The sequence below is a fragment of the Sceloporus occidentalis genome, unplaced genomic scaffold (assembly GCF_023333645.1).
Source record: "Sceloporus occidentalis isolate IW3139 unplaced genomic scaffold, rSceOcc1.0.p SCAF_9, whole genome shotgun sequence".
Taxonomy (NCBI): Eukaryota; Metazoa; Chordata; class Lepidosauria; order Squamata; family Phrynosomatidae; genus Sceloporus; species Sceloporus occidentalis.
The window spans coordinates 13,903,198-13,925,146 of NW_028316989.1; the positions used below are offsets into that span (position 1 = coordinate 13,903,198).

A 21,949-nucleotide genomic window follows, 5' to 3' on the forward strand; every position below is an offset into this window, starting at 1 on the left:
GGAATGAGGAATATTTTACACGTGTAGACTTGCCCCAAGAAAACCCATGATAGGATTGCGATAAGTGGGAAATGAATTGAGGACACACAACAACAACAGCAACAATAGTGTGGAGACCTGTATGCTAAGGGCCACAAAAATGACCTGGGGCCAAATATGGTCTGCCAGCTGCACTTGACCAAATCTAGTCTGCCGGATGCACTTTTATACCATCATCTGGGCAAATCTCTTGGCCAATCTTTCCAGTATAACGGCATCCTAAGCAGTGTGGAATAATGGTTTGAGTGTTGGACTAGGACTTTAGAGGTCAGAGTTGGATTCCCAGCTTGGCCATGAAACCCACTGTGGGCAAGTCACATGCTCTCAGCCTCCGGGGAAGGCCACGGCAAACCTCCTCTGAACAAATCATGCCAAGAAAACTCTGGGATAGATTTGTCTTAGGGTCACTATATGTTTGAAAGGCCCTGAAGGCACACGACACACACAGAGGAGTACATTTTGCACTGACTGCATCTTCTCCTGGGATGGATCAAGTGCATATTAGTCCTACCATTAAGAGGGATTGCGACCCACCCACCCTGCAAACACCAGCCCTGTGCGCTACATCTCTGGCATGCACAAATAGTACACCCAAACCCCGGCACATGTACCACCCGCAACCTGTTTTCAGCATTTACTGGACTGCATTCAGTACGCAGTGCCTGTGTTAATGGTTCCCCGGGTGTTTCTCTGCTTCAACAGCAGTTGCATCTGGCCGGGTGTCTCTCCCTGATCACTTTCACAGACGCCGCCGTGGCCAGCGTTCGCCAGCAAAAACTCTTTCCTCATCTTTGGATGCTGCTTCCCAGATTTCAGCAGGCCTCCAATGATCTCAGCAACCACACCAGAGCCATGGAATGGAGGAACAGGAGGAATAATGCACATGTCTGCTTTATTTGCTTGCTATGGCTATTGTTATTTATTTGTGAGGCCTTTTTGGCTCTTCAAAAAGATGAATTGGATCTGTTTAGCCATAGGTGTCAGATATAGCCTAGGATGGAGGGAACAATAGCTGTGCTAGGGGCTGTTTTTGGACATTGTAGTTGACCTGCCACATTTACAGCTTTACAGTCCTGAGTGAGAGGAAGACCTAAAGCAGATTTCTGTATCTATTCATAACCTAATAAAATGCTTCAGCACAAAATGGTTCTTCGTTTTTGCTGGTGTAGTATCAAAAATTATTATCGGGGAGATCAGGTGATTAATGACATCTCAGAGGTTTAACTGCATAACTTTTAATCAATTAAATCTGCATAAATTTCCATATAAACCACATCATTTTGATGGACAAAACATCCATTGTTTGTTTTTCTGGTGAAGCATGCTCCCATGAGAGACAGGAGGGATTCTTCCTCAAAGAAACAACTTAACATAGCAACTTAAGGTTTGCAAGTATTTACATTAAAACCCATTAACAATATCTTGAAAATCTGCTACCTGATTATTTGCGGGAAGAGGTGTCACTGTTTAAAAATCAATCAGAAAGACTTCAAAATCGATTGACTAGGCACTGCAGCTTGGATTACGACAGAAGGCTCTGCATGCTCTCTTACAGAAATATAGTTATTCAATTTGTTTACGTAGCGCCATTAAAGTGCATAGGCCTAAATCTAATAGCTAATCTGAACTAGAATAAACCTATTGAGTCAATGTGCAAATGGATCTCCCAGCATCTTTGAGACTAACTGAAAGATAGGAGCTAGTAGCATGAACTTTTGTAGACTTGAGCCGACTTCCTTAGATGAGGAGGAAGAAGTAGACTCAAGTCATTCAACCAATGTTTACCTTTCAGTTAGTCTCAAAGGTGCTGCAAGATCCCTTTGCAGACTGATTTTACAGACTGATATGGCCATAGACCTTATCACACAGAGGGAAATTGGGCAAAACCGGGGGTTTAAACAGCAATTATCCCATGCAAAATGCAATATTGCAATTAAGATTTTCACACGACGTAGGTATTAAACAGACAATAAACAGCAACAAATCTGCACGGGATAATCGCTGTTTAAACCCCCCCCCCCCGATTTTCCCGGTGTAATAAGGTCCATTGTCTTTGAATTCTATTGAATCAATAGGATTCATGTGGATTTACTGCTCAGCAATTGAATCAATGGGTCTTACTCTAGTTGGGATCAGCAATTAGATTTAAACTATGCAGTGACTATGAGGGCATGTCTCTGCTTGGAGGTGCTTACAGTCTACAATCTGACACTGTGGAAACAAAGGAAATACAGTCAGAGTCAGGGGGAGAACATGCTTCTGATACACCTGTACTTTCACTGATCCTTTAGGGCAGGGATGGGCAACTGCGGAAGGCTTGGGGCTGCATTGGTCCCCCATAATACCTTGGAGGGCCACACACTCCACTGTAGCCACTGCCACAAAAACATCAAAAAGTGGGGGGTCTGCCCCAAATGCATTCTAGAGGAGCATAAGGGGCATTTTCATTATGTTCTGGGATGTTCCTGAGCCATTTCAGCCCCTGGAAAGGCCCTTTTGGAAAAACAACAACAAAAAGTGAGTGGAACTAATTTCAAAAAGGGTTTCTCTAGGGCCAAAATCAGTCTGGGGAACCTGCCAACATGGTGGAAACACCCCCATGGAGACCTAGGGTGCATCAAAATATGTTGGCTTCACATCATCTGGAGGTCATTTCAAGGCATTTTGGAGCAAAACTATTGACCTTTGGGGTCCTCTGGACACAAACATGCTCTTGGGGGGATCACACGTGGCCCATGAGAGCAAAGGTGGGGAACCTCTTCAGCCTGAGAGTCACTTTCAATTTCAGAGAAGTTCTTGGTGGCCACATTCTGGTGGCCCCAACAATGCCAAGTGAATTTCTTCCTGCCAGTAACTACATCTTTGGAAAAGCAATTCAGTCTTTTAGACTTAGGTTAATGCCCCTTGAGGCCTCTTCTAGCTCTATGATTCTATGAAAAAGGGGAAAGATCTCTGCAGAAGTTGGAAACCCACCAAAGAATGGTATCATGGAGACAGAAAACCATCATAGGTACAGGTTGGGCCTGCAGAATGGCTTCTCCCTACCCCTGCTCTAGCAAGCCTCTCAGGAGCCACAACAGCCAACCAACAGTGTGCATTGTAGGCTTTCTTGGTTGGCATTTTCACTCAGGACATGGTTGACTCCAAGGAATCTCTCCTCCAGACTGGGAAACCTGAAGAACATTTGGTTCCTGGTGCCCCCCTGGTCATGGCATGAAACACTCCAGAGGGTTGGTGGAATCAGGCAGGACATTACAGTTCAAAGGCCATGGGACTCCCAGGAGGCTAAGAGACTGCTGGCAACGCTGTTCGGTCCCCAAACAGACGGAGCGGCATGGCTGCAAGATGCCCCCATCTGGTGTGCATTTGGGGACAAAGAGGCTGCAGATGAGCAAGCGGAGGTGTGGGTAGCAAGTCAGGTCCTTCAGCATCTGAAAAAGGGGCAAAGCAGTATTAAGAACTACCACTACACACAGAAGGAGTGACTTCTCCTTTGTCAAATTGAAATTGTAATGTAAATTAGTTGTGCCTTGGTTACTGGAGAAAGGAATTACGGTAAGCACAATTAACCAGTTACTTATAACTAGTAACTTCCAGGCACAAGCCAGCCAGCCAGCAAGCAAGTAAGCAAGGTATTAAAGATTGCAGTGACAATACAGCTGGCCCTCCATTTCCACAGATTCTTTATCCACAGATTCAACCATCCATGGCTTGAAAAAAATTATATATATATATATATATATATATATATGTTTCTAAAAGCAAACTTTGATGTTGGCATTTTATGTAAGGGACACAATTCCACTATGTCATTGTATCTAATGGGACCTGAGCATCCATGGATTTTGGTATCCACAGGAAGTCCTGGAACCAAATCCCAGCAGATACCAAGGTATAGTGATGAGGAGAGTTAACTTTTCAGTTGAGCTTGGAAAAGTTACCTCTTGGACTGGAGTGCCCAGTACCTCCCAGCCAGCATGACCAGTGGTAGCTAGGAACTTTAGTCTGCAAAGTAATTTTTCTAAACTCTGCACTCCATTGCAATGCACCTTCGGTCTATGGCCACTAGTAATGTTCGCTTGGGATCTGGCGAGCTGTAGTCTCCTGAAGGAACCTTTCCAAATTATGCTGTCTAAAGGGACACACTCTCTGTCCATGTCTAAAGCCTAGTAGCACTCATCTTTCTCCCTCCCAGTCCAATTACCTGCCTCTTCCAGTCTCACCCACCATATAGTCCTGGAGTATTTCTTCAGCTCCTTGCTGATCTGGGATGGTCAGCCAGATGTTGGGGAAGGAAGTGGTGTTGTAGCTGAGCCCCAAACACATCTCCACCTCGATCGGCTCACAGGATGGCTCTGCCATTGGGAAGGAATAAGAAAGAACTGCATGCATCAAGTAGCTAATTGGAATAAGATGGCATGGCTATGTTTTGGGGATTGAATGCCAACAGAAAGCAGAAAGCCAGTATTCTACATTATCCACTTTGCTAAATGGACTTTAGATGTTGGATCAGGAATGAGAACAAGGTTGCCACCTGATTCAAGATGGGTCACAGAAGTGGCACTATTAGCATAAATATGGCATGGTTCAAAGTGATGAAGCAGGTGCCATAAATTCATGGTTGGATGCTGTTTTTTGAGACAGTCCACATATGTGATCTTACAGCAGGCGGGGCAGTATTTATTAGCCTCAAAGGAACAGATCGGAGAAGCCAAGGCTGAGAGAGTGAGCTTACTATCTAGTGAGATCATGATAGAGGTGAGATTTGAACCCAGCATGGTGTGTGAGTCATGTAGCTCAGTCTGCGGGACACTGATGCTATGTGGTCCACTTATGTCTACACCACTGGGATAGTTGGAATGGATGAGACTCACCAAAAGATGGGTAGGAAATGGTGGTGCAGTTCAATTCGTCGCTTCCATCCGGACAGTCGTGCCAACCATCGCACACCAACTCCTGTGCCTGACACTCACCATTTCTGCAGGAAAACTCTAAAGGACCACATGTTTCTGGCAGGGACAATGTGAGAGAGGAGATTGACAGAGACAGAGAGAGTTTGAGGACAGCAGAACATATCAAAAAAAGTATGATCATAACGTTAAGCATGATGAAATGCAACAGCAGCCTTAGAGCTGTGCTTTGACAGCCAGAGTAGATAGACCCTGAGCAAGGAGTACATTTACCCCTTAAACTTCCCTATTAATTCTTCAAGGTGACATCTTCAGGACTGCAAACCCAGCAAAGTAAAGCTGCACTCCATCTTTTTTAATTGAGAAGAACAAAACATTAGACAGGCTATTGAGAAAGGAACGGCCTTCAAAGCTGATAGATGGAAGTTCATTTTTTGTACTTCATATCCAGTGGCTGCTTTGCTTAACCAGACTTACAGAATCCCCGAATTCTATTCAGTGCTTCTTTGGAAACTGTGAACCCCCCTAAAACCTTGCCTCTAACATCACTGGGAGACAATTTGCAACTCTTTGACTTTAACATATGTTAATTAACCTCGGTGGCTTTCTTTCTATCTTGATTTAAATGGGAACTGAGGTCATGCAAGGCATATTTGCACATATCCAGTCTGGGGGAGTGTGTCATTAACTGTTTGGATTGCAGTTTTCACAGTTAAGAATCCCTTAGGGAAAAAGCAAAAAAATTAAAGCCTCTTCCTTGGAATCCTTTGCCTTCGGCAACTATTTACAGACATAAAAGCAAATTGGCAGTTGTTGTGCATTGCTCGCAGACAGATGTTGGGAGTGCAAAACCCTGAGAAAAAGAGTTAAGGCTTTTGGACAAGTATTCTTTTGTTAACAATTACAGTGGACCCTTGTTATACGCTGGGGTTTGGTTCCAAGATCCCCCGTGTATAACAAAATCCGTGTATGCTCAAGTCCCATTAAATATAATGACATAGCAAAATGGTGTCCCTAATAAAAAATGGAACATCAAGGTAAATTTATACTTTTTTGGAACATTTTCAAACCGTGTATGCTTGAATCCGTGTATAAAAAATCCGTGTATAAGAAGGGCCGACTGTATTAAAGTTATTACTAAAATATTTTATTCTGCCCTTTTATCATGAGCGCATCAGGCTAGGGAGACCAAGGTTCGAATCCTTGCTCAGGCATGGAAACACAGTGGGTGCCCTTGGCAAGTCACACTCTCTCAGCCTCAAAGGAAGGCAAAAGCAAACTGCCTTGGAACAAATTTTTGCCAAGTAAATCCTGTGTGAGGTTCCTATTAAGGTCACTATAAGTTAGAAGTGAGTTGAAGGCATGCAAAAACCACATTTACGGATGTTGGTGTCAATGTGGCATAGTAGTTTGAGTGCTGGACTCTGGGAGACCCAGGTTTGAATCATTGCTCAGCCACAGAGGAAGGCAATGAAAACCCTTCTCTGAACAAATCTTGCCAAGAAAACCCCATGATAGGGTCACCCATTGGCTTGAAGGCACATGACAATGACAACAATATATAATGACAGACCTCTGGGAACGTATTCAATGAAGTGAAGAGAACATGCAACCATAGTTTAGCAGTTCCCAGCTCTCGCTTGGGACTTTTTAGACCTATCAAGATGATACGATATTTTGCATGAGAACCCAGGCTTTGGGGTTAGCGACATGTCCCCCTCTGGACCTTTTCATCTTTTAAAGACTAAGAAGTAATTACAGACCTTGATAAACAAAGGAGCAAAAGCAAAAACTGTTAACTGCCAAAATGCATGTAATCCCAGAAGGGCTAAAGCCTGTGAATAAACAAACAGAGCTCTTCTCAGGAAACATGGGCCAACGTCATGTCCCTGTGTGCCACCTCAAGGATTTACTTTCTGTGGCTGAGATCTCTGCTCCATCTCAGAGAGAAGTGAAGACAGATGTGGAAGGAAGATGAACCTGTCCTGCTAGTACCAGGGATTGGGGAGGCAGTGTGCTGTAGTAGTTAGAACAGGGCAATGAAAACTACTACCAAAGTGCTTGTTTCTATGAATCAACTTGGAGGCCTCCATATTGTTAAACATCTTAGGATGTGTCTAGTGGTGACACAATAAACTCTTGCACTTCAAAATTCAGTGCTACACCTTTGCTTCTCTACTGTGAAGAAAGGGTATTTGTGGCAAACATGGAGAAGGGAGCTGGCTAACCCATTCTATCGCAACTGAAGGTTCACCAGGGGAAATGGGAGGCATCATCACCCACTTTCTGTAGAATTGTAGGCCCGGTAGGTGGCAAAAAACCCGCTGTCTGCTATTCCTTCGTCTGCCACAAAGAGGATTGTCATGACGTGTTGCGACGAGGTCAGAGTAGGGGGCATGTTGGAGTTGCAGAACCTGTGGAAAAAGAAAAAAACGCGATAGAAGGAGTTCAGAACTACAGATCCCAGAATTGCATAGCACTGAGCCATGGCAGTTATAGCAGTGTCAAACTGCATTAATTCTGCCATGCAGATGCAGCCTTAGTTATATAGGGAAACTTGTCGATTTAAACATGAGTGGGCTGGTCACAACCAGTTCCCCTTGGTTGCTTTTTCCTTTATTCCTTATTTACGAGTTGTTCCATTTAAAAAATGGCATTGTGAAGAACAGTCAATAGCAGACCTTGCACACAAATCAAATCAAAACACTACAATCGTCAAACGAAATGCATCACAATGAACAGGGCTTATTAATGCACCACCACAAAGGAGAGGGTCAAAATGCTCATTTTTGAATTCTTCTGCACCTTTGGGGAAGAAGACGCCTCCTCACCTTCCCATGATGCTGGTGGCTCCCATCCCTGCGCTGTCGTACACCTCCACAAAGTCGTAGTTGCATTCCTCCTGCGACTCAAGGCTGAAGTTGTGGAAATGTAGGTCGATCACGTGGCCAATGGGCACCGAAATATGCCACAGACACAGCTGCAAGAGAAAGGCTGATTTGGAAACCTGTTGGGTTGGGACACTGATGGTGGTATTGCATCGCCAAGAGGCAAAAGCATCACAGTCTAACCCATGCAGGGTATATGTGGGTTAGTCCTTTGTGCCGATGATGAAGATAGCACTCTCCCATCTGGTCCAAGCCCTTACTCACCTGGAGATGTGGGTAAGGCTGGGGGTAATTTGGAGAGAAGAATCGTCCCTCCAGGCTGGTCAGGGTCCCCCCACAATCTGGAAGAAGAAGACATCAAGATGATGGTTGGGCCTGAATTACAGACAAACCTTTGAAAAGATGCTCTTTTGGACTGCAGCTTCTAAAATGCATTTTTCAGTACTGTTGCCCATTTATGCTCAGAAGCACTGCGTGTGCATTAGCAGAAATCAAATCATTATGAAATCAACTGAGCAGGAATTTTTGAGCTTGCTGGGTTCAGTTGTGTGGAAATTGCTGGAGGTGCTCTGAGTTTGCTGGACCTGGTGACCCGCACTGATTCTGCCTGGGGATTTAGTAATCTCTTGTACTTTTTGTCAGGGCTGGATTATTAATGGTTCAGTTGGTGCAGTTGCTCTAGGCCATTTGCTGGCTAGGGGCTTTATGCCTTCTGTGGCGGCACGTTTTTGAACATTGTCTCATAGCAACATGGGACACCCTGAGTTGGCTGATACCTCCGTACCTTTGTGCTTGGTGCTACAGTTGGCTTCATCCGTCTTGTCTTGGCAGTTGTGGTAACCATCACAGAAGTAGGCTGGGAGGATGCACAGTCCTTGGTCACAGAGAAACTCATCCCAGGAACAGTTCTCTAGAACAGACAAATACCCCTGGAGAACAAGAAGCTAGGAATTCATTGAGACTGCTTTGGAGCCAGGGGATGACAGCTATGGCATCTCCTTCCTCCTCTAAGAACCTCGGGAAGTAGAGTTGCCAGATCTCAAGGCCTGGCCCTGAGCCTCAAGTTTTTGTGGGTCATTTCCAAGTGGGAGATGGGGATCCAAATTCCCCAGTTTTGGTGGGGCTCAGCTTTGGGCATGAGGAAAAGGGCTGTGTGAAAAATCTCCAGTAGGAGCTTGCTACAATTTGCAAAGCTTAATTGATTTGTTGTTGCAATTCCCAAAGACTCTCCAGAAGGTCTATGTATTTACTACTACAAAACAGTAGAGAAGCAGCTTGCTACAGTTTGCAAATTGATTTGTTGTTGCAACTCCCAAAGACTCTCCAAAAGGTCTATGTATTTACTACTACAAAATAGTACACCCGCAGCTTGCTACAATTTGCAAGGCTTAATTGGTTTGTTGTTGCAACTTCCAAAGACTCTCAGGAGGTCTATATTTACTTAGGTAGCTTCCAGGGTTCACCCTCTGCTCTTTGCTGGATCCACCTTCTGACTTGTAACTAGCAGGATAAATTTAGTGTTCCTTATTCCATCTACTTAAGAAAATGAGATGCAACAATCCCCTCATTTCACCTTGATCTGGAAGCAGCGTTTTTAGCCAATTTTTGTCTTAATTTCCAAAGAGGCAGATATATGGTTGGGTGTGCATGTGTTTCAATGACAACTTGTGAGCAACTGGGGCTGGTACTTAATGCACAACACTTAATGGTTTGTTTTAGGGGGTGAGACCACCATGAAATGCCAAGTGCTGTAGGCTCTATTTCAGAGGAAGTAACTGGCAAAACCACTTCTAAGTACAGTAATTCCTTGCCTAAGAAAACCCTATGAAATTCATAGGGTAACCGTAAATTGACAGGTAACTTAAATGCACATACAGTGCTGGTAAATTTATATGCAAAACAGATTCAAATCAGTTTGCGGTTACTTTGCAGGTGTTTCTCTCAGTTTTTTTTTTTCTGATCTAGAACTATCCCATAGCCTGAGAACAAAATTAGCAGAGGTACTCACACATCCATTCAATAATAATAATAATAATAATAATAATAATAATAATAATAATAATAATTTGCAAGCTAATACTTGCTGTTTCTCAAAAGGATCTGAGAGAGTTAGTTCAGAAATGTCTAAATGCAGCAAAAGGCATAACGTTAAAGGTGGCCACCCAAGCCCCTCTTACTGCGAAAGAATAAATAACAACCAAACCTTTACAGTCATTTCAGAAAGAGTGACGTGATTTCTTGTCGTTGTGCAATTAGAATACAACTTGCTTCCATTGCACATCACTTGCTATTCTAACAAGTCTTTTCCAAGCTCAACAAATAACGCTATTCTCCCCAAGATTGCAAGGTTAGTAAAGAGTTGGCTAGAACTCTTGGAAGGATGTCTCCTCGCCACCTGGGTGAACTTTCTCTCTTTCAATCCTTCTCACATATGGAGAGTACCTACTTTCGCTGGGTGGGATGGCCCGATACCGGGCAGTGAAGCCCGATGGAGCGATGCTTTCGTCCGAGACAAAGACGACTTGCAGTCGGCTGGAGTTGGTATTGATGGTTGCGGGTGCCACCGTGCCACAGTACCTGAAAAAGCCACCAGATCAGCAAGGGAGCCAAGTGCAGACAGAGTATATCCACTAGGTGTCAATGTCAACCTTTTTAAAAGTCTGGCCAGAAACCTGGACTGGACTCACTGTCCCCCTGACATGGAAGCTAACAGCTGCCATGGCTAAGAGGGACCAGATTTCATTGTGTACCCTACAGCATCGTCTCTTTTGATTTGGATTCACTTTTAAAAACTCTAATCTGCATTCTGCTTTTCTAGGCTTGCCCCATACCAAGCCAACCCACCCCCCAGTTATGGATCTTGTTGGGGTTTTTAGCAAGAGGAGGAAGAAGAGGGCGAGATGTAAAAATGATTACACATTCACTTCACAGTGTTAAAAATCAATGAGCACAAGTTAAGGTTTAAGTTTTTAAAAAACCTTTCAAATGGGATTTCCCAGTCTCAGAGGAGAAATTCACAAAACATTGCAAACAAAGAGAACAAATGTGAGTTAAGTTGGTAACGTGGCACCGTTTTTGCCTCAACTCTCCGTTTTAATGAAAAATCATCTGCTCCTTTTGAAAATGTCCCTACTTGTGGATATGGTCCTGCAGTTGCCACTAGAGGGATCACAACCACACATACTAACAACTTTGTGAAATTCACAAGCCGGAAAAGCAAACTCTCCCCTTTTGAGGATGATGCCACAGGGCACACCCACATGGCAGAATTAAAGGAGTTTGACACCACTTTAACAGCCATGACTCTATTCTATTGAATACTGGGATTTCTAGTTTGGAGAGGTATTTAGCCTGGTCTTTCAGAGAGATGTGGTGCCTCGTTGTTGCTGTTGTTGCTGATTCCGACTTATGTTGACCTTAAGGCTTGGAAAGATTTTTTTCCAGAGGGGGTTTGCCATTACCTTCCCCCAAGGCTGAGAGAGTGTGACTTGCCCAAGGTCACCCAGTGGGTTTCATACCGAGCAGGGATTCGAACCTTGAGGCTCCAGAGCTGTGACTTGCCCAAGGTCACCCAGGCACACAACAAAAATAACAACAACAATGACAATGAGGCACCAGAGCTCTCTGATTGATAATTTAAATGCTCCTCCATAAACTACAAATCCCAGGATCCCCATAGGGTTGAACCCTGGCAGTTAACATGGAATCAAAAGACCTCTCCCTCTAAAACATAGAAACACACTCAGCCAATGGAGATCTTGGTAAAATTACTTTCATTTGGACTATCAGAACCCTCCATCCATCTGTAATCCAAAAGAGTTTTAGCCCCCAAAATAACTGCGCCCAAGGTCTGTGTCTATCGTGCTTTGCTGGATTCTACCAGTCTGGGCCAGGATGGCATTTCCTTACCAGCTACTGCCGTCCCACAAGGAGACAGCGTCCTGCTCCTTGTACACCTCCAGCCGGTCATAGAGGCACGAGGCAGAGCTTTCCACGTCCAGTACCTCCACCTTCAGCTGGACCACCATGCCTTCTGTCACCTGGATGTGCCATTTGCAGAGGACATTGGGCGGGTATGGGGAAGGGTAGTTGGGGGAGCTGAAGGAGCCCTCGGGGCCATGGAGGGTACCCCCACATACTGCAAAAGGAGACAGAAAGAGAGGGAACTCAAAAGTGGAGATGGGGTTACAACAGCTTTGCAAACAGGAGTGGTTGGTTCAATAAATGTGGATCTCTAAAATTACAAATCATGCATCTGAGGAAGTAGGCTCAAGTCTACAAAAGCTAATGCTACTAACCTCTTTCTTCCAATTAGTCTCAGGGCTCATTCACACTACGAAATAAACCGGTTTGGGAAAGTGTGCGGAAGACTATGCAGGGCCCAGTTTGGAAATAAATGCAATGAAGAAGAAAAGAAAGTGTTTTGTAATTTTAGACAGGTTATTGCAGGAGCAGCGTGACTAACTTTGTGTTCAAATGCTCAGGCCGTTCAGGTTGAGTGTTTCCGAACACACACAGAGTTATACTGCTACCTGTAATATTTGTTGAAAAGCATGAATTCCCTTGAGCATGTGCTGAGTGTCCTTTCTTTTGATCAGCAAACAATTTAACAATGACACAGCCACAAAAGACACTGTGTAGTGATCCTGTTGTTTAACTGCATCCTATAGAAAGTGGGCACTCAGACAATGAATATGATGCATGCAAGTCCGGGAGTATGGCAATGCAACTTGGAGTAGCTACTCACAGGGTGCTGGCTTTGTGGTCCCACGCAGTTCTTCCTGGGATGGCGAGGTTGTGGTTGTGGATGCTGGGCTTGGTGTGGTCTTGGCAATGGGAGCTGAGGTAGCATTGGTGATGGTGTGGGCATAAGAAGCCCCTGGCGAGGGTTTGACAGGGTGAGGGGATTTCAACTCTGTGGCCACAAAAATTAAAAGTAAGGGGATGAGATGTCTGAGGTTAGAAAACAGAGACTGAGGTTTGGCTCTTAACAGCTCCACCCAACCAGAGTTTCATTTCACCACCTCCATTCATTCCAACATTATAAATTGTGAATTTTCTTTTTCAAAATAAACAAATAAAAATAAATTTAAAACAGAAAGAGTCCTATTTAATCAGACCTATCTCATCCAGAAATCTTTTCCCACAGTGACTAAGGATGTAGCCACAGGAGAAGGGCAGGATGAGGGCACTGACCCCCACAATTGTGAATTCGGCCTCTCCAAATGAATTTTTCCTTCCCTCCCCAAATTTCCAGCATGGAACTCACTTAATTTAAGGGGGGGGGGGACTTTAGCCATCCAAAGAAAAAGGGGAGGAAAAGTTACCAAGGGAAAGTAAACACAACAAATAGAAAAACTCTAGATGTGAAGGATTTTCGATGTCTCACTCCCTGCAATCCTAGAAATTTGGGGACTGGAGCAAAATTTCATGGTGGTGGTTGTGTGCTTTCAAGTTGTTTCCAATGTAGGGCAACCCTAAGGATCTGGAGCATTTAATGGTGCTTAAATACTTTATGCAAATGTTCCAAAATTTGAAAACAAAACAAAACAAAACCCTAAACATTTCGGATAAGGGGGATTCAACTTGTATATGAACGTTACTAAACATTGCCTCTCTCTTCGGTTTGCAGCCTCTGCAATAGATGCTAGTAGACTGTCAGAGGTGGGCATCAAAGGTTTCTCCAATGACAGCAACCAGTAATTGCTCTGGGAATTTTGGCAAAACAGTCCTGAAACATATGGACAGCTTCAATAAAATGTGGTATCCCCAAGATGGTGCTGCAAACTTACGGGAGATGATGATGATGCCCACCAGTAATGCCAGGAGGAGCAGGAGCACAATGCTGAGGATGGCCACACAGAGCCAGGAGAACTTGCAATCTGGTTTGAATTTTATGTTTGCCACGTCCCGGACCTGTTGGGCTGCAGGAAAAGAAAAGGGGCAAAGTGACAATGCTGCCATGCCATGGGTGCCTCCTTCTGCCCCTACCGCTCCTTCTTAGGAAATGATCTTATACTGAAATCAGAGATGGGTAATAATTTAGTCGTGTACAGTAATGGCCATCATGTCTGTAGACATCCATGATGGAGATCACATGGACTGTTAATGGCTTCCTTTCCAAACCTTACCACTTGTTCATCTACATGTTGTCCATGGGCTTGGCAAAGGTTGGTCTGAAGCTCTGTTTCTCTTGACAGAGCTGTGGATCAAGGCATGGCAAGGCCCATTGGCTCTGGGGCAGAGCCTGGATGATGGTGGAGAGAGTAGAAAAGTGCACAATGGTCTTTAAAACCTCTAAACCTGGGACCACAGAAGTTCAGAATTAACCCTCCACACACCTCATGAACCTGCCCAAGAACACTTTCTTTTGTGAACCCGTTCTCTGGCGCATGTTATTAAGGGGATTATGAGGATTGTGGGTCAAACATGAAAGTTCCCCAAGTTCTGCACCCCTAGGCATTTTTGGTTACAGGGCCTACGGATACTTGACCTCCTGCCCACCTAAAGACATCAGCTCTCCCTCCCTCTGCCCCTTCCCTTGCAAATACCAAAACCGTTGGCTGTGGCTTTCATGCTGTTTTCGCCTTCTGTTTGGCTCTGGGCTGGCGCTTCGCCATCCTCCTCAAAGGCCGGGTTGGAGAATTCGGTCAGCAAGTACTGAGGCAAAGGAGGTGGTGTCAGAGAGCTGGCATTTTCCTGGGGGGACATCAGGCAGCAGCAGTAAGACACAAGATGGATATGGGGTTGTTTGGGGGAAGAGACCATGTGGGGCTGAGGAACAAATAGGTCAGTATCAAGGTCTCCATGGCAGGGTGAAATGAGAGGAAGAGAGGCTCCTTCAAAGCTTGGAACAGTTAAGTTTTGGATGGATTGCAGCATCCAGAATCTCTCAGCTAGCAGTTGACTGGGGGATTGTGAGTGCTGTAGGTCACATGCTCTCAGCCTTAAGGGAAGGCAATGACAAACCTCCTCTGAACAAATCTTGCCAAGGAAACCCCACAATAGGTTCATCTTAGGGTCACTGTAAGCCGAAAACTACTTGAAGGCACACAACAACAAAGTCCAAAAAAGAACTTTTCCAAGCTCTCCTTTGCCATGCAACCTTCCTGCATTCCTCCCCCTCTCTCCCTGTCTCTGAGAGTAAGTTAGAACAGCTGATTCCGGGGACAATGGTTGCATCCACACTGCAGAAATAATCCAGTTTGACACCACTTTAACTGCCATGGCTCAATGTTATAGCATTCTGGGAACTGTAGTTTTGTCAGACATTTAGCCTCCTCTGTTAGAGAGCTCTGAGGCCACAACAAACTGCAATTCCCTAAATGCTATAGTATAGAGCCATGGCGGTTAAAGTGGTGCCAATCTAGATTATTTCTGCAGTGTGGATGCAACCTTGGGATGCAACCAAGTCCAACATACTACCAATCCTAGGATTCCATAAGAAGGACAAGGCTACACAATATGTCCTGAACAACACAGGACATTACAAAATAAAGGCTAAAACACTAATATAAATAGAAATTCATGCTTTTTAGTCATGCTCAAAATAGAGAACATTTTGAAATTCCTCCCAGATAGAAGGATGAAATGTAGGACACGTCCTGGAAAAGAAGGAAGTCTGGTGACTTGCATAGGATGGAGCTATGACACTTAAAGCTGTGTCAAAACTGCATACATTCTGTAGACTTAGAAAGAACCTAAGCATTGCATGGTGGAAGGAAGAGAAGACAGAACCTGCATGGAGCCATATTAATGTTTTCTCCAGCTTCATTGCTCCACCAGAAACTGAACACTGTCTAATATCTGTCCAAGGAGTTTCAGAGTCCCACCTAGCTACAAATCCCATTTGGCTGACTTTGAATGTGGCATTCGCTCCTGGACTAGCTTACTTTGCAGGATTGTTGCGGTGACAAAATGTGGGAATGAAGAATGGACGCCCTGATCTCCGTTGAAGGCAGGCAGGACAAAAAGCAGAAGGAAACACTCGCAGCTGAAAACACTTAAGCAAAAACACAGCAGTGAGCATTTTTCCCCCAGTGGTCGATGCAAACCTAAGCATGAAATAATGCCCAGAATTTTCATGAAGCTCAGAATATTTCATTTAAAAGCCAAAAGGAGAAGTCAAAAAAGCCTTGCCTTTCAAAGAAAATGCTGACAATGATTCTGGAGATCAGGGGTCGCTTCCCGGCTCAAGCACAAAAACCCAATGGGTGGCCTGGCAAGTCACACTCTCTCAGCCTCAGAGGATGGCTATGGCCAAGAAAACCCTATGATAGGTTTGCCTTAGGGTTGCCATAAGTCAAAAATGACTTGGAGACACACAGCAAAGGGGGCACAGTTTTGAAAAATGACTTTTCTGAACTTCCACAACCAAAATCCCCTGCTCTAGAAATCCTGGGGTGTGGGAGATTCAGAAAAAGTAACTTTCCCAAGCTTTGGGTTGAAGCTAGTAGATGCTAAAGCCCCCCACCTCCACTCTTTTCCCTTTTGTTGGATAGATGCTCTTCAAACCATAACACTGTGGCTTCTGACAGGGAAAGAACACATTAGAGCTCTCCTCCTACATACTTTCACAGTGGGATAATTGGATTTATTTTTAGGAAGCAGAAGGAGAGCAAGCACGCAAGCACTTTTACATTAACCCAGCCCATAAGGAATAATAACATGTTGCTATCAGCTATATTTGTGGGCTCAAAAAAAATATATCCCAAACTGCTAATAGCATCCATATGGCAGATTTCTGAGCTGTCTGGAGAATGCTGCTTTCATGATCTCACCCTTCGACTCACCAGAGCTGGAAGTTATATTTTTCAAAAGCAGTTTATTCCTATAGCTTGTTACAGTGTTTAAAAGCAATCCATTTGCCATTATTACCCATGGCAAGGTAGGAGATTATAGCTTATGCTGCTTGCTGTGATGCTCATCCCTTTTTAAAAATCACTTGCAATGCCCAGCAGCTCTTGGCAGCATAGCTTTTTGGCTGAAGAGTGGAGTATAAATAATAATAATAATAATAATAATAATAATAATAATAATAATTTTGGGACTTGCTGCTCGGCACCATCATGATATCCACCTCCGCTTACAACAGTAAAATAACTTGTTTCCCACTGGTTACATATACAGTTTGCTCTCCATATCCACGGATTCAAGTATTCTTGACTTGAAAATATTCAAAAAATACATATACATTCCAAAAAGCAAGCCTTGATTGTGCCATTTTATATACTCATTTCCACCAATGGCAATGGTTATTTTGGTTTAGGATATATCTGGAACAAACTTAAAACTTCAGTTCAGCATTTAGAAATAACAGTTTGGGCATTCCAAGAAAAGAGGAAGGTGAAATGAGAGCCAGCACGGTGTAGTGGTTTGAGCGTTGGGCTATGACTCTAGAGACCAGGGTTTGAAACCTTGCTCAGCCATGGAAACTCATTGGGTCACGTTGGAAAAGTCACCCTCAGCTTCATTGACAATGTCAGTTCCCTTTCAACAAGTCTTGCCACGAAAGCCCCATGATAGGTTCACCTTAGGTCAGAAACGACACAACAACAAAATGACCAAGAGAAAGCAAATTCAGCTAAGAAAAGGGTTCTTAAAGTGTGAACATTTTTCAGTGCCTTCCTCTTTGCAAAGCTAGAAATTTGGGAACTGAAGGAAAATTTCATTTGGGAGGACAGAATTCTTGGTGGGGGGGATCCCTTATTTTACCTCCCAATCTATATCCTTGTTTATGGTGCCTTCCTGTGTTGCACTTACGGGGTTCAAGCTTAGGGCTATGGTATGTATATGCGTTTAATAATTTCCATTTGGACCCCAGAACCCCACAGCACACACCCCAAACTTCTATTCTCCCTGGGAGGGAAGTGGCCTCATGCTCCAATGATAGCTTTCCCTGCAGAGCAGTGTTTCTGAAACTTTGGTCCTCCAGGTGGTTTGGACTTCAATTCCCAGAAGCCCTGCTCAGTTTGACCAACAACCAGTGATTCTGGGAGCTGAAGCCCAAAACATCTGGAGGATCAAAGTCTGGGAAATACTGCTTTAGAGGAATAGCAATGTAGGAATGGACAGGGTTAATTCTTCTCAGAGGCCATGTACCAGATTCATTTACTTTGCAATAGCCATCAGTAGGGGCATGTGGGAGGTGTGGACTGGACCAGGTGACACTTCAAAGGGGGTGTCATTCGATGTACAGGTGGGAAGGGGCTGCCTTCCAGGTCTGATGGCTTTGCTGGTTGGGCAGGGAAGCAAATCTCCTTCCCAGGTGGCCAGAAGCTCCACCAGACCCAGAAAGATTGCAGGACAGTAAAAAGCATCCCACTCCCATTGTGGCTACTGGTGGGACTGCGCTGCCTGCTGGGCCTGGTGGACCTGAGAGTTTAAATAAGCTGAAGACAAAGGGGAGAAGTGGAAGGAGGAAAAATAAATTGGGACATTTTAAGAAGCAGCTAAAAAAAGTGGGACAACAGAGGATTAATCGGGACTGGCACTACCAAGGCTGGACAGTTGGTGGCTATGCAGAGGATATGACTTCAGTTGCCATATACCAGATTCATTTACCTTGCAATAGCCTGCACTTCATTTATTGAAAAATGAGGGTACCGTTTTCTTGTGTGGGAACACCCTTCCTTTCTATAACCATTATTAATGCTTTCAAAATCACTCATGCCAATGTCATTCTGTAACATTGTTCTTGGTGTATGCCATGGTGCCTTTGCATTCACAAAGGTGCATTGACATAGCTGTGCCCATTGACCCTGAGATAGGTTGGAAGTGTATGTGTGGGGGTCATGTCTCAACTAAGACTGGGCAAAGAGGGTTGAGCCTCACCGAAATGACCTGGCAAAGTTGGATCACTAAGACTCCTGTCTTGTTGAGCCTCCTCAGGACTTAGAAGGGTAGTAAATGATCATGCCCCAAGAAATATGAAGACAGCTATTGTGGTTGAGCCCTTTCAAGAATACCGAAGGCTGCCTGCAAATCTATCTTATGCATGCTTATTTGGGAGTCTACTACACTGAACCTATCGAGGGCACTTCCAATATTTAACAATGCTTCAATGAAAATGGCCGGGAAAGGCAATTGCCTTTTCCTTGAAAGTGTTTGCGAGTAGGCAAAATTACAGTCGGTCCTCTGTATCCACAGATTCTTTATCCACAGATTCAAGCACCCTCATCTTGAAAATATTTTAAAAGGGTATGAATTCCAAATAGCAAACCTTGATTTTTGCCATTTTATGTAAGGGACACTATGTCCCTTACTATGTCACTGTATTTCATAGGAATTGAGCATCCATGGATTTTGGTATCCATGGCAGGTGGTGGTGGTCCAGGAACCAAACCCCAGTGGATAGCAAGGGCCCACTATAATACCAACTTGCCTGCCTATGTTGGAGCTCCCTCCATTTTACAAACAGCTCTGAGGTTCCTCATCTCAAAGATTTCAGTGCAAGAGAAGTGGTAAGGGTGGGGGATTGAAATGGGGAGGGGGAATATTTGCCAGTCAGACCTGACAAAGTGTTGAAAAGGCTTGCAAAAACCTGCCTCTGTCCTTTGTGGTAGAATTCAAAGGTATAGCCATGTTAGTCTGTCGACTCAGTATGTAGAGAGATCTTGTAGCATCTTTGAGACTAACTGGAAGAAAGAAGTTGGCAGCATGAGCTTTCATAGACTTCAGTCTACTGTCTCAGCATCAGGTGCCACAAGATTTCTGTCCTTTGTGGGGAGTGTCCCCATGGGACCATGGTGTGTGTAAATAGGGATGGTGCCCACCGTGGCATGGGTGCCCTCCCTCCCTTTGCCCGTACCTTGCTCTGATCCTGTGCTTCAGGGTAAAGGATAATCTCTGCATAGTCCTTCATGGTTGTGAGAGAAGGTGTGGGGAACGTGGACAGGAGCCCTGCTCTCCCAAGGCTGCTGCATCCCCCCACCTCCTGTGGCATCAGTCTCTCTGCTGTGGCTAGTCTTCCTTTGGCCTTTAGGTTTTCACCGCATTGAGGAGGAAAGGGCAGCAACGGAAGTCTTCTCCTCCTTCTCCTCCTCTAAGGATGTCCAAGGCAGGGGTCAGGATTGTGTCCGAAGCTTGCTTTTCCCCAACCTGGGGAGCCTGACCGTGTGGTTGAACGGGCAGCGCCTGGTATTGACTCTGCCACCCAAGACCATTCTGGTAGGCAGGCGCATAGGACAAGGGGGCCTGTCAGGTTTATTGGAAGAATTTGCAAGCATTAAAGTCGGCCACCTTCCTCCCCCACCCTTGAAACTCCTTAATCCAACTCAGCTGAGGACGACAAGGTCAGAGACCCTGGCATCAACAAGGGGGCAGTCTTAAAGGCGCACAACGTTGCCGTTAAAAAGTGTTTCGCCTCACTCATGTGCCCTTGGAGGAGCTTGGAACTGGAGGGCGATTGAGTCTGGAAGGAATTTCCCAATGGGTAGCCGTGTTAGCCTGTGACAGCAGAACGACAAAGAGCTGCGTAGCACCTTGAAGACTAACAGATTTATCACAGCAGGAGCTTTCGGGGATTAAAAACCATTTCCTCAGCTTCATGGAATACAATAGGGATGGCAAAACGTGGCCCCAGGGCCACATGCAATCCCAAGGTTATTTTTGTGCTCCTCAACTCTCTTGGCTGCCATTTTGATCGTGAACAAAATGGTTGGTGATAATATAAATCATCTGGCAATAAACTAACCCATGGATGCTGCTTGGTCACGCATGTCTCACTTTTCATCTGTGAAATGTTTGAGGATGTGAAAAATATATGCGGGCTGCCAATCTATTAAACAATTTCAAATTGTCAAATCTCTCCTCAGTCCCCCAATTCAAAGCCATTTGTTTTACGACCCAAGTATTAAACTCTGCCCTTTTGGGGACTGCTTGAGGAAATATAAAACAACATCTATAAAACCAAGATTACCACTGTTGATTAAAAGAAAGACCATCCATAATATCTGGGATCATTCTAGAGTAGAGTAATGTTGTTGTGTGCCTTCACGTCGTTTACAAAGTATGGCGACTCTAAGGAGAACTTATCATGCAGGTTTCTTGGCAAGTTTCTTCAAACGGGGTTTGGCATTGCCATCCTCTGAGGCCGAGAGAGTGTGATTTGCCCAAAGTCACCCAGTAGGTTTCTATGGCCAAGCTGAGATTCAAATCCTGGACTCCATAATCCAATGCTCAAACCACTACACCACGCTGGCTCACATGCACCAAGTGTGTGAGTTACACACCATGTGTGCAAACACACCATAATGGAAATGGCCTCCCTGAATAAATGAGGACTCCAAGTTCTCAATTGCTGCATACATCAATGGAAGGCTTTCTTTATTAAACAACTGATTCAAGGTTGTAGCAGCCCCAATATTTGCCTCTCCTGCCATGTTGGCATGAACAGCCAGGTTTTGTAGTGTCTAGTACTGTTGCTAAGTCGTGCGCATTCCAAAATCTCTTAGCGCAAAATCTCTTTGCCCTGTTGCTAAAGCAAGAGAGAAAGAGGTCATTGTTTGCACACACTGGATTGCAAGGGGAGGGAGCAAAGAACCCGGGGTTCTTCTGAGCATAGGCAGTCAGAGAAGATTGTTTTTGAAGGATTATGCAGGAGGCACATTCCCCCAGGGTCTTACAGATAGTCTTTGGGATCTTTCATAACACTGAAAAAATTGGTCACTCCAGGCCGCAATGCACCACTAGGAGAGATTAAGTATACATTAGAAAAGAAAACAACAGATCATGGTAACTTGTGTAAGTGAGCGCAGCTGCATGTAATGGCAATCACATCTTTGCATTATCTGGCATATTGGTTTAAGTGTTGGACTGCAGCTCTGGAGACCAGAGTTCAATTCCCAGCTTGGCCATGAAAAACACTGGATGACTTTGGGCAAGTCACACTCTCTCAGCCTCAGGGGATGCCCATGGCAAACCTCTGAACAAATCTTCCCAAGAAAACCCCAGGATAGGTTTGCCTTAGGGCCCTAAGTCAGAAAAATCTTGAAGGCATATAACAACAACAAAGAGGCAAAAGTGCAGGGATGGGACTTGGGGAATTCAGGTGCCAATCTTCCACTGAAGTCCATGAGATGACCTAGGGCCCACCACTTTCTCTTTACCTGA

The 21,949-nt window shown here is 44.6% G+C and overlaps 1 protein-coding gene across 1 annotated transcript; it reads right to left on the reverse strand.

The window, feature by feature from the left end:
- Positions 1–1,277: 1,277 nt before the first annotated feature.
- Positions 1,278–19,999, reverse strand: MFRP (membrane frizzled-related protein). The gene is made up of 13 exons (XM_089537679.1): positions 19,647–19,999; positions 14,389–14,536; positions 13,630–13,761; positions 12,585–12,752; positions 11,747–11,975; positions 10,284–10,414; positions 8,622–8,747; positions 8,102–8,178; positions 7,781–7,929; positions 7,233–7,363; positions 4,914–5,048; positions 4,267–4,394; positions 1,278–3,470 (listed from the first exon to the last, which is right to left on the reverse strand). The coding sequence occupies exons 1-13, from the start codon at positions 19,779–19,781 to the stop codon at positions 3,246–3,248; spliced, it is 1,914 nt and encodes a 637-aa protein (XP_089393805.1). The 5' UTR covers positions 19,782–19,999; the 3' UTR covers positions 1,278–3,245.
- Between the last annotated feature and the right edge of the window lie 1,950 nt (positions 20,000–21,949).

Excerpts from the sequence above, each read along its gene's own strand:
- MFRP (XM_089537679.1), bottom strand. The coding sequence starts at position 19,781 with ATGCCACAGGAGGTGGGGGGATGCAGCAGCCTTGGGAGAGCAGGGCTC. Across the intron at positions 11,976-12,584 it reads GACCACAAAGCCAGCACCCT|TATGTGGGGGTACCCTCCAT; the intron begins GTGAGTAGCTAC and ends CTCCTTTTGCAG. Across the intron at positions 8,179-8,621 it reads CTGTAGCACCAAGCACAAAG|ATTGTGGGGGGACCCTGACC; the intron begins GTACGGAGGTAT and ends TTCTTCTTCCAG.